Consider the following 15988-nt stretch of genomic DNA (forward strand, 5'->3'; position numbering starts at 1 on the left):
TTTACTCTGGGAAGACCGCACTGCAGCAGGTGGATTACAGCTACATCAGGCCTTCAGACATGATTGTAGTGACAACTGTGCTAGTTAATGTCAGAGTTCCTGACCTGGTCATTCTTGATTCAACCTTCAGCTACAAATTGACCTTATCCCTTCTAAATGAAAATAATTGAAAGAAACTAAACTTTGTATGATTCCAACATCCGATCACCTGAATATTCATTGTACTACTATACAGTAGCCATACTGTACTGTATATACACTGTATATACTGCAAATTAAACGACTACATGTAAAATGTATACTGACTAGTTCATTGTATAACACCATACCTCACATTCAACGATAACCCTACTGAACACGCTGACGTTAAATTTTCCACAAATAGTACAGATGTAAGAAGTTTGTGCATCATAAAGCTCCATACTCAATACATAATATGCCCAATACCGTATATCATGCAGCTTCAAAATGCTATATTATATGGCTACATCAATGGCTAATATTCACATAGCTTTTTAATCAATATGGTATAAGCAAGTGTAATAAATTATAAATAAGGTTAAAGCCTCATTTTTTGCTCTTAAAGGCTGTTCTTCCTTTTATAAGTGAATTGAGTATTTTGAAAAAAAATAGTAGGCTATACTAATATGTTTATATGAATAGGCCCTCATGTTTTGTACGTTTTTACAGGATATTAGCACAATAATGTAATCCCTTATTTGCATACTATCATTGTTCCGAGGGGCATAAGTAATATACGGTAATATGTTGGCACTGCAATATAAATTACAATGAATTGACTGTATCATATCTATGTTCACTGCAGAAGAAGAACTACGAACGTCTCCAGAAAGCCTTAGACAGTGTCATGTCAATTCGGGAGATGACCCAGGTAACATAGAAAAGGATATTTTGGGTGTTCTAGGAAAACAAGTCATAAAATACATTGCTTTTATTAAGATTTTTTTTTCTAGGGATCATACCTGGAAATCAAAAAACAGATGGATCGCCTTGATCCATTAGCCCACCCCCTCCTGCAATGGTAATGCCATGTGTTTATGTTGCCTTCATTATACAAGTACTTTTATCATCTATGCAGTTGCCCATAAATATCTGTAATAGTAGTCTGTCGATCTGTGGCTCACTAGTGGTTTCAGAAATACAACCCCCAGTCAGGGCATGCTGGAAGTCATAGTCATCCTTCACCCAGAGACCCACAGATTGCAGATCAGTGATAACAGTGATTATAGGTTTTAGATAGCAATATGATGCATGTTCATTTAACGCCTGTGTAATAGCTTGTTCACAACATTTATTTTGACTGTATTGCTCCAAGACAGTTATTTTGTCTTATTTCAGGATAATCTCCAGTAATAGGTCCCACATTGTAAAATTGCCCCTGAGCAGGGTAAGTGCTTGACCACATTGTGCAGTCCATATGAAGAGGTATTATTGTGAGCTAATGTCTTGATGATAGAAGTGTGGTATAATTGTATCTTACCATGACTTCCCTCAATTGTTTGTTATTTTTTTTAATCATCCGAAGTCTAAACTTATAAATTTAAGTTGATCAGATGCAAAATCAGAATATGTAGACCTTAACTTCAGGAAAGTCACTAAAAAGTGCCATACATATGCTCATACATACAGTATGCTGGCATTTAACTGCTCCTTAATTGTTCCCTTTTGACAGATGCTGAAAGAAAAAAGGATTAGGCATGTTAGACTTCAATATGCATGATGCTTTTTTTCTGCACTATGCTCACTTATGTCAGAGGGGTCTGGCAGTAGCTTATTACCCCCATGCTGTGAAAATAAATATTTAGATCAGCTGAGTATGAATGGAGTGAAGTCAAATTTGTAGGATATCAATCAATTGGCCAACATCTATTGCATGTGTATGACTCGCTTTCATGTGTATTTCTCTCCTATAAAGACTCATTATATTTGTACACACAACTTACACCTGCCTGTTTTATTTCTTTCTGTTCACCTGGGTTCTCTCTTCCATAATCCTGTGGCAGCAGCTGAAGTTTATGCACACTTCACATCAGTTTTTGCTGCTCAGTAGTCCCCCAGCCAAGGAAGCTCGATTCCGAACTGCCAAGAAACTCTACGGAAGCACATTCGCCTTTCAGTAAGAAATAAGAGGGATGGGAATATTTCTTATCTCTTTATTTATTTTACTCACTTATATAGTGTCATTAATTCCACAGCACTTTACAGACATTATCGGCTATAACTTAAGGAATAGGTCTAACAAACAGTGGAAGGAGTAGAGGCGTGGAAATAATGAAAAGTTGTCTGGGATTCCCCTTTATTCTATCCTTTTTGTAGAATTGTACTTTATTTTAAATTAAGGTCACGTACCAATGTATTATATTGTATATTCATAATGCCCTCCATGCTTGTTTTTACATGCAACGTTACACTGTATGGAATGCAATACGATGGGCACAGTGCTTATGTGACCTAAGCATCCAGGTGCATCCTTGAATACTGTAGAACTGGCGCTGTATCTATAGGTTATGTCAGTCATGGACATTCAGTACTATTTATGGGCTGGCCATGTTCAGGCTGATCCCAGGATTTCATTAGGATTTGTTTGGAAATTAATTTGGCATAGTTTGCATGGGTCCGTTTTCAACAGAAGCCATAAGGATAACATTCAAGTGCCTAAGATTGATATATAAGGGGAAAGTGTTCAAAGGAAAAAGATCTTCTAGAAGAATGAGTTTTCAATCCTGTTATTCCGTTACTTTATTCCCTTGTTACATGATGGATTTCTGTTCTCCATTGTGTCATCATAAAAAATAGTGCAATATGCTGTGTGTTATGGTACACATGGCTAAATCTGCAATGTAGTTTTCTAATAGGGACTCTAGCACACGTGTTCCTAGATTTACTTCTCTGCATGTATGATGCCTCTTGTCAGTTTGTTGCCACAGTTTACTGTTTTGTCTTTCTTCCAATCAGCGGCTCTCATATTGAGAACTGGCACTCTATTCTGCGGAATGGACTGGTTAACGCATCCTACACCAAACTGCAAGTAAGTTCATCTTTACATAAAAATAAATATATAGTGCTGTGCAAAAGTTTTAGGCAGGTATGGACAAAATGCTGCAAAGTAAGAATGCTTTCAGAAATGGAAGTGTTAATAGGTTCTTATAGACTTACATTGAGTGCTTGTGACTGTTTCCTCTGACTTCCGGTCAGTCAGAAGTTGCTGTCACAAGATGGCGGTGCGGAACCGAAGCGGCGTCAGGAAGAGCTGAAGATGGCGGCTGGTAAGTATAATACTAGGGTCAGAGAACTTACATTAGTAGCACCACTCCAGCGCTGAAATAAAAAAACAACGCTGGAGTGGTGCTTTAAACAATAGGTCATTTTCTGATGACACATTCCTTTGAAGACCTTCTACACAGATACGTATGAACTTTGCAGTAAGTCTCATTCTGCTACAAATGCTTGACTTCTAGCTTAGGAGCAAGGTGATAGGGTGATAGCATATCTGAAATTCACATTACTGTTGCAAGAAGAAAAGAACAAATCTCAATTTAAAGGGAACCTGTGAGGTCAGATAACGCTATTAATCTGCAGAAATAGGGTTAATCTGCAAGTTAATAGCGTTATGAAGGTACCCAGCCACTGTACTGAAAGCCGGAAGCTGCCTATATTATTAAAAGCCGGCAGCTGCTGGGAGGAATAAAGTTTGTTTTCTCCCTGGTGCTGTACTTTTAGTACAGCTGCTGGGCACCTTCATAATGTTATTAACCTGCAGATTAACCCTATCTCTACAGGTTAATAGCGTTAACCGACCTAACAGCTTCCCTTTAACCCGTAGAAACAAGTAATCAATTATAGTTTTTGACCTAGAGTAAGTTATATCATGAGAGGCAATGTTTGACTGACAGCGCTGAGTTTTGGACCTTATAGTAATTCTAGTAATAGCCATTGTTTTCTTAATTTCCTCAAATATTCAACAACATATGAGTCAGCTGATGAGTTACATGCTGTACTCCAAACTCACATGTGTGTAAGATATTACTGACTTGTAACTGTGATGTATTTACAGTTGCACGGAGCAGCATATGGGAAAGGAATATACCTTAGTCCCATCTCCAGTATTTCATTTGGATACTCAGGTAGGTAGTAGAATAAATGGGACACCAAGTATGTACACAGTAGTTTAAACATATTCCCCTATACATTACACATAAGACATACAGTCATGAGAACATACAGCCTCTTTCAATTCTATGGTTTTAAAGATCAGGGCATAAATATAATCTCAGATGGACAACAACATTTAACAAATTACACCTTGTCATTATTTATTTATTTAACAAAAACTAGGCCAAAATGTGTGAAAAATTAAGTACACCCTTAATACTTTCAGTTGTATTAAGAAGGTGAGTAGCAGCCAGCTGCTGCTAATCAAATGCCTTAGGCTGTGTGCCCACTATGCGTTTTTTAAGCATTTCCGCAGCGGCAATTCCGCCGCAGAAACACTTAAAAAACGCTTGGTAGAAGGTCTGCCATGTTCCCCAATGATAATCCGCTTGTGCTGTGCACATGCGGAAATTTCCGCTGCGGATTATCATTGCAGAAAAAAACGCAGCACTACCAATTATTTTGCATAAGCGCGGTGTTTTTGCCCCCATTGACTTGCATTGAATCACTTAATATCCACATGACTACATGTGCACATGCGGATATTAAGCGATTGGTAGAGGCTGATAAAGTCATACAGAAAATTGCTTCTAGTGGCTCTAAAAGCCTGATTCATGGGGTGTACTTAATTTTTCACACACTGCTTCTGCAATTTAGCCTAGTTTGTGGTAAACAAATAATTTCACAATGTAAATCATCATGTGTTGTAGTTCATCTGAGGTTGTATTTACCTAATTCTAAGACCTTTTAAGGACCAGATATTTTTTATTATGTGTTCATATGTAAAACTATAGAACACAAAGAGGATGTACCTATTTTTTTTTTATAACCGCAACTGTATTTGACTATAAGTTTATAGAATTTGTGGTAAGCAAATAATTGGGACTTAATAGGACAACAGAAAGAATGCTTGCTCTTTTTATGGAGTAACTTCCACTGACCAGTATATTTGGTAACGATTGCAGAAAATAGTTATTTTACATATTTTATGCAGGTATGGGGAAGGGGCAACATCGAATGCCATCAAAGGATGAGCTGGTGCAAAGATATAATCGGATGAACACTATTCCTCAGGTAACATATTAAATTGTTATTCAAAAGTGCTAAATGATTTACTTAAAGGGAAGCTGTCACGTCCTAGTTGCTATGTACACTGCCCCCATTGGTTTGTTAGTGATGCAATGTGCATCACTAACAAGCTGTTTTCATGAAAATCGGTGGTAGTATAATGATGTTAGAACATTTTATATACTTTGTCTTACCTGCTCGTATTCAGTCATAGGGGTGCGATTCTCACATTCAGTCATGGGCGGTCGCCGTGTTCAATCAGTGCTAGCGCCGCCCATGATATTTGAATACTGCTCCTGGCAAGCGCTAGGTTTGAGGGGCGCATGCGCACTTGCACACGTCGGGCCCCTGGCCCGGCGCGTGCTCACTGAGCCTGTGTGATTACCAGCTTCTGTGTGCACGAGCTGTCACCTGTGGCTCCCGGCGTATGCGCAGTCAATGTATCGTGCGGTCACCGCTGCAGTGTCACTGTGCATACGGTGACCGTAAGATATGGATTTTGGCTTACACATAAGGTAATTATTTATTAACGGAAATTTAACTGATAAAATAAAAAAGCCTCTACTCACCTCCCATGCTGGTGCCGTTCCCGCGGTGTCAACACTAGCGATCCCAGGGCTCTCATGCGGCTGTTGTGACCCTGGCGCCCAATCAGCACTGGCGTCACTATCTCCACCTTCGAACAAATCAAACATGAAGAGGACGTCCGGGCTGCAGCTGATCTCTGACTTTCTCTTCATGTTCAATTCGACAGAATGTGGGAACAGTGACACTAGCGCTGATTGGGCGCCGGGGTCACATGTCACAACAACAGCACGGGAGCCCCAAGGAGAGCGAGTGCTGACACCGCAAGAACGGTGCCAGGACCAGAGGTGAGTATAAGCTTTTATTTATTTTATAGGGGCCAAGCGTGGGGTATGACATAGAGTTGTCCAAGTAGTGGACAACTTCTTTAACTTTTTGTAAGTTAAAAGTAGATTGCCTGTACAGCATGATTGCCTTTGAGTGCAGGCTTAACCCCTTCACGAACTTTGATGTACATTTACGTCAAATCTCGTGTCCCTGCCTTTGATACGGGCTTGCACGCCGAACCAACCTCTTTCCCCACACATGATGGCTGATTTAATCTTCCATCATGTGCCTTTATCAGCCGCAGGGTGGAGTGGTGCTGTTAACTAGTTCAATCCCGATGTTAATCACTGACAGTGGGATTTAACAGGCAACAGCTGCAAACGCGTCATTCATCTCTCCCATCGGCGTGCTCATCATGTGATCACGGGGCGCCGATGGGTTGTCATGACAGCCAGGGGTCTGCTGGTGACTCTGTGCATGTAATTGCGATCTTTCTGTGAACGCCGGCCCTTGGCTGGCATTCATTGGAGATCGTGATTACTGCTATACATAGCATTGCTGATGCACTGCTATGCACAGTACAACTGATCAGATGATTGCAGCTTCAAGTCCCCTAAGAGGACTATTCAATATAGTAAAAATTGAGAAAAAAATGTTTTTAAAAATATTAAAAAAAATAAACCACAACAGTTCAAATCTCCCTCCTTTTGCCCCATTAAAAATAAAACTATAAAAAATACAAATATATATATATTTAGTATGACTGCGTTCGTAAAAGTCCGATCTATCAAAATATCAAATAAATTATTCTGATCGGTAAACAGCGTAACAAAGCAAAAACTCAAAACGCAAGAATTACTTTATTTGTCCGACACAACATTGCAATAAAATGCAATAACAGGCGATCATAACATCATATCTATCCCTAAATAGTATCAAAACGGCAGCTCATGATGCAAAAAATAAGCCCTTACACATCCCCAGATCCCAAAAAATGAAAATGTTACTGGTCTCGGAAAATGGTGACATAAGCGAAATCCTTTTCTTGCAATTTTTTTTCACCACTTAAATATAAAAAAAACCCTTCACATATTTGGTATCTGTTGGTATCTGCGTACTCGTACTGACCTTGAGAATCATATTGCCGAGTCAGTTTTACCGTATATTGAACATGGTAAATAAAAAACCCAGAAAGCAATTGTGGAATTCCACTTTTTTTGCAATTTCAACGCACTTGTAATTTTTTTCCCACTTTCCAGTGCATCACATGATAAAATGAATGGTGTCATTCAAAAGTACAACTCATCCCGCAAAAAACAAGCCCTTATACGGCTATAGGGACGGACAAATAAAAAAGTTATGACTCTTGGAATAAGGGGAGGAAAAAACGAAAGCGCAAAAATGGACAATTGCAAGATCATGAAGGGGTTAATTGGCTCAATGTCTAAGCAATGCTTATTGAGGTGTCTTGCATTCTTTCCATTATAGATCTTGCACCATGCTTTGTACAGTAATCTAATATAGGCACAACACTGCAATATCCATATCTGTGATATCGGTGCTACTTTATATTTTTGTTAATAAGCTTGTCATCAGTTTTCAGTAACAGTGAGCAGAACTTTGAATTCTTGTTTGAGTATAATACAAACTGCAGCTCAAGATCTATGTAAGGTAATGAATGTGAAGTAGTTATAATATTCAGTATATGAGTAACTTGTCTAATTTGTAACTTCCCAAACTATTTTGTCCTCTGAATGATTTTCTTTCTGTCATCCCTTTCTATTAGACTCGATGTCTCCAGTCTCGTTTCTTGCAGAGTCGGAATCTCAATTGTATTGCACTGTGTGAAGGTAATAAATAATTTAACTATAGATTAGTTCTGTGATCTTCTGAAGAAGCTGAAATGGCTCTCTTGCACATTTAATTAAAGGGGTTGTCTTAAGAAGAATCCTGAAGATTGACAGTACAGGACATCGGCATGGTTACTCTGCTGGTCTGAACTGTGCTCTCCCCCAGGCTGCTAGCATAAGCAGCTTTGCCTTTGCAATATAGGAATAGCAATTTGCAATTTTACCTTATTTGTGAACTTGAAGCAAACCAATTTAAAGACAGAGGGAGAGAAAGATCGAGAATGTTGACTCACTGCACCTGATCCTTTCATTTTCCCTAGACATACAGTGGGTACGGAAAGTATTCAGACCCCTTTAAATTTTTCACTCTTTGTTTCATTGCAACCATTTGGTAAATTCTAAAAAGTTCATTATTTCTCATTAAGTACACTCTGCACCCCATCTTGTCTGAAAAAAAAATTGAAATGTAGAATTTTTTGCAAATTTATTAAAAAAGAAAAACTGAAATATCACATGGTCATAAGTATTCAGACCCTTTGCTCAGTATTGAGTAGAAGCACCCTTTTGAGCTATTACAGCCATTAGTCTTCTTGGGAATGATGCAACAAGTTTTTCACACCTGGATTTGGGGATCCTCTGCCATTCTTCCTTGCAGATCCTCTCCAGTTCCGTCAGGTTGGATGGGGAACGTTGGTAGACAGCCATTTTCAGGTCTCTCCAGAGATGCTCAATTGGGTTTAGGTCAGGGCTCTTACTGGGCCAGTTAAAAATGGTCACAGAGTTGTTCTGAAGCCACTCCTTTGTTATTTTAGCTGTGTGCTTAGGGTGATTGTCTTGTTGGAAGATGAACCTTCGGCCAAGTCTGAGGTCCAGAGCACTCTGGAAGAGGTTTTCATCCAGGATATCTCTGTACTTGGCCGCATTCATGTTTCCTTCAATTGCAACCAGTCGTCCTGTCCCTGCAGCTGAAAAACACCCCGAAAGCATGATGCTGCCACCACCATGTTTCACTGTTGGGATTGTATTGGGCAGGTGATGAGCAGTGCTTGGTTTTCTCCAGACATACCGCTTAGAATTATCACCAAAAAGTTCTATCTTCGTCTCATCAGACCAGAGAATCTTATTTCTCATAGTCTGGGAGTCCTTCATGTGTTTTTGAGCAAACTCTATGCAGGCTTTCATATGTCTTTCACTGAGGAGAGGCTTCCGTCGGGCCACTCTGACATAAAGGCCCAACTGGTGGAGGGCTGCAGTGATAGTTGACTTTGTGGAACTTTCTCCCTTCTCCCTACTGCATCTCTGGAGCTCAGCCACAGTGTTCTTGGGGTTCTTCTTTTTCTCTCTCACCAAGGCTCTTCTCCCACGATTGCTCAGTTTGGCTGGACGGCCAGGTCTAGGAAGACTTCTGGTGGTCCCAAACTTTTTCCGTTTAAGGATTATGGAGGCCAGTGTGCTCTTGGGAACCTCGAGTAATGCAGAAATTCTTTTGTACCCTTGGCCAGATCTGTGCCTTGCCACAATTCTTTCTCTGAGCTCCTTGGGCAGTTCCTTTGAGCTCATGATTCTCATTTGGCTGTGAGCTGTGAGGTCTTAAATAGATAGGTGTGTGCCTTTCCAAATCAAGTCCTATCAGTTTAATTAAACACAGCTGGACTCCAATGAAGGAGTAGAACCATCTCAAGGAGGATCACAAAGAAATGGACAGCATGTGACTTAAATATGAGTGTCTGAGCAAAGGGTCTGAATACTTATGACCATGTGATATTTCTGTTTTTCTTTTTTAATAAATTTAAAAATTTCTACATTTCTGTTTTTTTTTCAGTCAAGATGGGGTGCAGAGTGTACTTTAATGAGAAAAGGAAATGAACTTTTTAGATTTTACCAAATGGCTGCAATGAAACAAAGAGTGAAAAATTTAAAGGGGTCTGAATACTTTCCATACCCACTGTAAGTCACAGCCAGAGATGTCAGCTTTCTCTCTAAAAAACACATGCATGCTCAGCTCTGTATGTGTATGGGCGAGTCAAGGGATAAAGCTATTGGCTGAACGAGTGGTCAGTCAGGCATTATCCTTAAAGGGAATCTATCAGCAGGTTTTTGTTATGTAATTTGATGACAGCATGAGGTAGGAATTGAAACACTGAATTTAACCATGTGTCACTTATCAGGCTGTGTGCTGTTGATTACTTATAATGAAGGTTTTATCACTAGGAGATTATCAATGCTGTGACTAGCTGACATTGGAGCACTGACCGACTCCGCCCCCTCCTATGAAAAGGAGCTCACTATCAATAGACAATATACATACAGAGCCTGGTGTGGGCGGGGTTAACTTTCTCAGCTCTGTTTCATGCTGCATCTAAGATCTCTGATTGCGTCACAACTGCCCAGTAATCTAAGTGGTACATCGTTGGATTCAGGGTCTCTTTGCCTACATCATGCTGCTTTCAGGTGAGGTAGCAAAAACCTGGTGATAGATTACCTTTAAGTGTGAAATATATTCCAACCTATATACATAGATAGATAAAGGCCGAACAGTAGTTTGGCCATTAGTTATCTTTCCTGATTCCATATACAAGTTTGCTCGGCTTAGCTGAGTGCTCCTGTATTCTCTATGAGAAAGCTGTTGTCAGGCTCTTTTGGCGACTTATCCCACCGAGAACAAAAAGATCATCAGTCTGAAATCAGACATGCCAGATACTTCTCTCTGCCAACATCATGTGTCAAGTGAGAGTCATGTGGCCAAGCCTGCTGATATTCACGGGTTCAACCAACATTAGTCTAAACTGTATGGGGGCATTATCACAAGCTTTTTCCCAATGGTAATGTAAGGTGCCAGAGGGAGGTAGCTGTGGTCGATCTGCTGCTCCATGATGCCCTTGCACTTTACAGGAAAATTGTGTCCCAGTCCCAGTGTGCTGTCTTGTGTAGGGTGCATTACACTCACTTGTAGGCCGCAGGCATCCACTGTCTTCAGTTCTCCACATTTAGGGACAGACGCACATAAGTCGGGGGACTCCCAATTAGTTTCAACACATAATACAGTACATTTCCCACTTTACTTTCCGTTCTGCCTGGACTATCCCTATGCTTACTGGTTCCTTCAGCCCCAGGGATTTTCCGTCCGGCCCCGCAGTATGGCTGAGATCCGATACCTTTCCCTCATGCGGTTCCACATCCATCTTCCTCTGTACGGAAGAGGTTAAGATACTCTCCATAGCACCTGTTTTGAGCCTTAGGCTCCGGACATTGCAGGAATGTCCACAGGGAGTCTTATGAGGCCTCATACAACCAGAACAATTTGTACTCATATTTGCTATCAGCTCTCTGCACCTTGAACTTGACCTTGTAACTGTCACCAACAAACTCAATATCTCTATCTGAACTACTATCAGGAAGCAAATCTCCTTTTACTAGCACTAGGCCTCTCCCAATGTGGGCTAGTCCCAAACATTAACTATGTCTTGTCCTTTTGACATCACCTAACTACAATCACTGAACAATAAGCATATTAAATTTATAATGGCTATCACACTCTATCTTATCTCCTAAATCCTAGCCTATGTTTTATCCTGTGCTTAACCTACACTATACACTACTCACAGTGTACATTAACTCTTTATATTACTTATACACTATACATTACCACATTGCATTACTCACTAAAAACGCAGAACATAATTCACACTTCACATAACACAACATATGTATAAAACCACATGACATACAGTACAGACCAAAAGTTTGGATACACCTTCTCATTTAAAGATTTTTTTGTATTTTCATGACTTTGAAAATTGTACATTCACACTGAAGGCATCAAAACTATGAATTAACACATGTGGAATTATATACTTAACAAAAAAGTGTGAAACAACTGAAAATATGTCTTATATTCTAGGTTCTTCAAAGTAGCCACCTTTTGCTTGATGACTGCTTTGCACACTCTTGGCATTCTCTTGATGAACTTCAAGAGGTAGTCACCAGAAATGGTTTTCACTTCACAGGTGTGCCCTGTCAGGTTTACTAAGTGGGATTTCTTGCCTTATAAATGTGGTTTGGGCAATCAGTTGTGTTGTGCAGTAGTCAGGTGGATACACAGCTGATAGTCCTACTGCATAGACTGTTAGAATATGTATTATGGCAAGAAAAAAGCAGCTAAGTAAAGAAAAACGAGTGACCATCATTACTTTAAGAAATGAAGGTCAGTCAGCCTGAAAAATTGGGCAAACTTTGAATGTGTCCCCAAGTGCAGTTGCAAAAACCATCAAGTGCTACAAAGAAACTGGCTCACATGAGGACAGGCCCAGGAAAGGAAGACCAAGAGTCACCTCTGCTTCTGAGGATAAGTTTATCCGAGTCACCAGCCTCAGAAATCGCAGGTTAACAGCAGCTCAGATTAGAGACCAGGTCAATGCCACACAGAGTTCTAGCAGCAGACACATCTCTTCAACAACTGTTAAGAGGAGACTTTGGGCAGCAGCCCTTCATGGTAAAATAGCTGCTAGGAAACCACTGATAAGGACAGGCAACAAGCAGAAGAGACTTGTTTGGGCTAAAGAACACAAGAAATGGACATTAGACCAGACCAGTGGAAATCTGTGCTTTGGTCTGATGAGTCCAAATTTGAGATCTTTGGTTCCAACCACCGTGTCCTTGTGCGACGCAGAAAAGGTGAACGGATGGACTATATAAATGCCTGGTTCCCACCGTGAAGCATGGAGGAGGAAATGTGATGGTGTGGGGGTGCTTTGCTGGTGACACTGTTGGGGATTTATTCAAAATTGAAGACATACTGAACCAGCATCGCTACCACAGCATCTTGCAGCGGCATGCTATTCCATCCGGTTTGCGTTTAGTTGGACCATCATTTATTTTTCAACAGGACAATGACCCCAAACACACCTCCAGACTGTGTAAGGGCTATTTGACCAAGAAAGAGAGTGATGGGGTGCTACGCCAGATGACCTGACCTCCACAGTCACCAGACCTGAACCCAATCGAGATGGTTTGGGGTGAGCTGGACCGCAGAGTGAAGGCAAAAGGGCCAACAAGTGCTAAGCATCTCTGGGAACTCCTTCAAGATTGTTGGAAGACCATTTCCGGTGACTACCTCTTGAAGCTCATCAAGAGAATGCCAAGAGTGTGCAAAGCAGTCATCAAAGCAAAAGGTGGCTACTTTGAAGAACCTAGAATATAAGACATATTTTCAGTTGTTTCACACTTGTTTGTTAAGTATATAATTCCACATGTGTTAATTCATAGTTTTGATGCCTTCAGTGTGAATGTACAATTTTCAAAGTCATGAAAATACAGAAAAAACTTTAAATGAGAAGGTGTGTCCAAACTTTTGGTCTGTATTGTATACACATGATGTGATTGTTGTCTTCAGGGGCAGGAACACTACAGTACAGTCCACACCCTTACAGTAATATGACATTTATGGCTTTTAACAACTGCATGAGACAGTATCAAGTAAAATGTGTATGCGGTGAGTCGAGGAAGCAATCATTCACCAAATAAATGCTCTTTCAACAATCAACTAACTGCAGTCTAATGTGTATGGCCACCTTCAGCATTCATTGGAGCTGGTACTTTCTAATCTGCCTGCCTGTGTAAATTCACAAATATAGTATTTATCATTTAAAGTCCCAAATCTGCTTATTGGCATAAAATGCTTAGTGCCTTAGACTCTACTCATCCAGTGTATCATGCATAAAGCTGGCCATAAAAGTTACATAGCTGCTGGACGAACATTCATTAGACTGACAACTATGCCTCCTGACGCCTCATACACATTTTCAACAGTTAGAAAAGAGTAAGCCTCTGCCAGACTACTCTGGCTTCCCCAAAATTCTTTGCAGCTATCGCATCATATGATCTAGCACAGCTAAAGGGACTAAAGATGATGGCAGGGAAAGCAGTTGCCATTTTTAGGATTTTACAGCGTAGGGCAAAGAGGTAAGAGCACACAGCTCATCATTACAAATAGGGTACAGAAAGTACTGATAACGGGAGTGATGGACCTGCTGAATCAGTATGACTGAGAATTGATTGATCAGTGTTAAACTGTACTACAGTAGCTTAATAACACCATTTTCTATTCTTGACACACTGCAAAGAGTGTAGTTTAATACCCCTGTGTTCTAATTTTGTTGCTGAAGATAATTACTGAAACCTAGGCTTGTCTCTCATTTTGATAATAGAAAACCTTTTGCAGATTCCATCAAAGGGATGATTTTTAAATTCCTGGCTGAGAAACCATTGGTTCTTCAGTTTCAAAACTGCATACCTGTTTTGTCTCCCTAAATAAAGCATGAATTTTTTGATGGCTTATGAAAAAGCAATCACTTCTTCATTTAGCAAAGAACAAAGCTCTTGACACTCTCCAAACAAGGATAATTTTTGCACCACTCCAAGAAAAAAAGCCGTGGATTTTTCGTTTGCATTACCTGTGTATAAACACCATCAAGGCAGGCATCTACCCCCCAAAAGGATAGCTTTTGGACTATTTTTCAAAATTATAAAATTCTGTTAGTGTAGTTTGTAGTTAAATAGGCTGTTGATTATGACCAGTTATCAACTGTTTTACCCTTGCCAGATAGGTTGAGGTCACTCTGACCATTACCAAGGTTGTGTTTGCATTATGAACTCAAAAGGGGTTAAACACAGTCCAAGGAGACCTTGGAGTGTTATACATTTCTTTTCCGAACAGTTAGAGGCTTTGCAGTATCAAATTTTTGGGTAAAATTGGTCGAAGCTGGCAAATTTTAATTTTAAAAAATATGCTCATCTTTAATTGTAGCTAAAAAGAGAATAATTTTTAGTCTCATCTGAAATTATAATCTCATATGATGCCTCCATATGGTACTCCACAGACGTATTCTCCCTTAGAAGCAATGATTCTAGGTAAGAATATGCCTGTATCATGGGCGTACCCAGGATCAAAACTAGGAGGGGGCAAGCCATGGTCACAGATACCGAAGAGAAATATATATATAGTACAATGCAAAGATTTTACTTCTTACATTACATGAGATATATCTATTGTAAATTCCACAATAGCTCCGAAACCGGCGAATTGCTCCACACAGTATACTGGCCCCCATAAAATGCTCCATACAGGATACTGGTCCCCATATAACGCTCCATACAGGATACTGGCCCCCATATAATGCTCCATACAGAATACTGGCCCCCATATAACGCTCCATACAGAATACTGGCCCCCATATAACGCTCCATACAGGATACTGGCCCCCATATAATGCTCCATACAGAATACTGGCCCCCATATAACGCTCCATACAGAATACTGGCCCCCATATAACGCTCCATACAGGATACTGGCTCCCATATAACGCTCCATACAGGATACTGGTCCCCATATAATGCTCCATACAGAATACTGGTCCCCATATAACGCTCCATACAGGATACTGGTCCCCATATAACGCTCCATACAGGATACTGGCCCCCATATAACGCTCCATACAGAATACTGGCCCCCATATAACGCTCCATACAGGATACTGACCCCCATATAACGCTCCATACAGAATACTGACCCCCATATAACGCTCCATACAGGATACTGGCCCCCATATAATGCTCCATACAGAATACTGGCCCCATAAAATGCTCCATACAGAATACTGGCCCCTATATAACGCTCCATATGGAATACTGGCCCCCATATAACACTCCATACAGGATACTGGCCCCCATATAATGCTCCATGCAGGATACTGGCCCCCGCCTTATAATGCCCCATGCAGGATGTCACCCCCCCGACCCCCCCTTATAATGCCCCATGCAGGATGTCACACACCCCCACCCTTATAATGCCCCATGTAGGATGTCACACACCCCCACCTCACCCCCCTCCCTTATACTGCCACAGGCCTCCATATAATTAAAAAAAAAAATTAAATACTCACCTCATGTCTTACCTGCTGCCGCTGCTCTGGACTCCAGCGTCACTGGCCTCATCCTGCTCTGCGCTGTGACTGCTCAGGAGAGAGCGCGGTGTAAAGACGTCACCG

The 15988-nt window shown here is 40.6% G+C and overlaps 1 protein-coding gene across 2 annotated transcripts in view; it reads left to right on the plus strand.

Moving 5' to 3' along the window:
* PARP6 (poly(ADP-ribose) polymerase family member 6) overlaps window positions 1-15988 on the plus strand; it is an 80943-nt gene that overhangs the window by 54892 nt on the left and 10063 nt on the right. Inside the window, exons 14-21 of one of the 2 annotated variants that reach the window (XM_073652745.1) lie at window positions 827-892; window positions 975-1042; window positions 1360-1408; window positions 2025-2137; window positions 2977-3049; window positions 4076-4145; window positions 5168-5247; window positions 7880-7943. In XM_073652745.1, coding sequence (XP_073508846.1) covers window positions 827-892; window positions 975-1042; window positions 1360-1408; window positions 2025-2137; window positions 2977-3049; window positions 4076-4145; window positions 5168-5247; window positions 7880-7943 — 583 coding nt within the window. The remainder of the gene's footprint in view (window positions 1-826; window positions 893-974; window positions 1043-1359; window positions 1409-2024; window positions 2138-2976; window positions 3050-4075; window positions 4146-5167; window positions 5248-7879; window positions 7944-15988) is intronic. The other variant, XM_073652746.1, reaches the window with a different exon arrangement.

The sequence above is a fragment of the Phyllobates terribilis genome, unplaced genomic scaffold, assembly GCF_046119375.1.
Source record: "Phyllobates terribilis strain yellow unplaced genomic scaffold, ASM4611937v1 Scaffold_11__3_contigs__length_659146591, whole genome shotgun sequence".
In the NCBI taxonomy this organism is placed as follows: Eukaryota; Metazoa; Chordata; class Amphibia; order Anura; family Dendrobatidae; genus Phyllobates; species Phyllobates terribilis.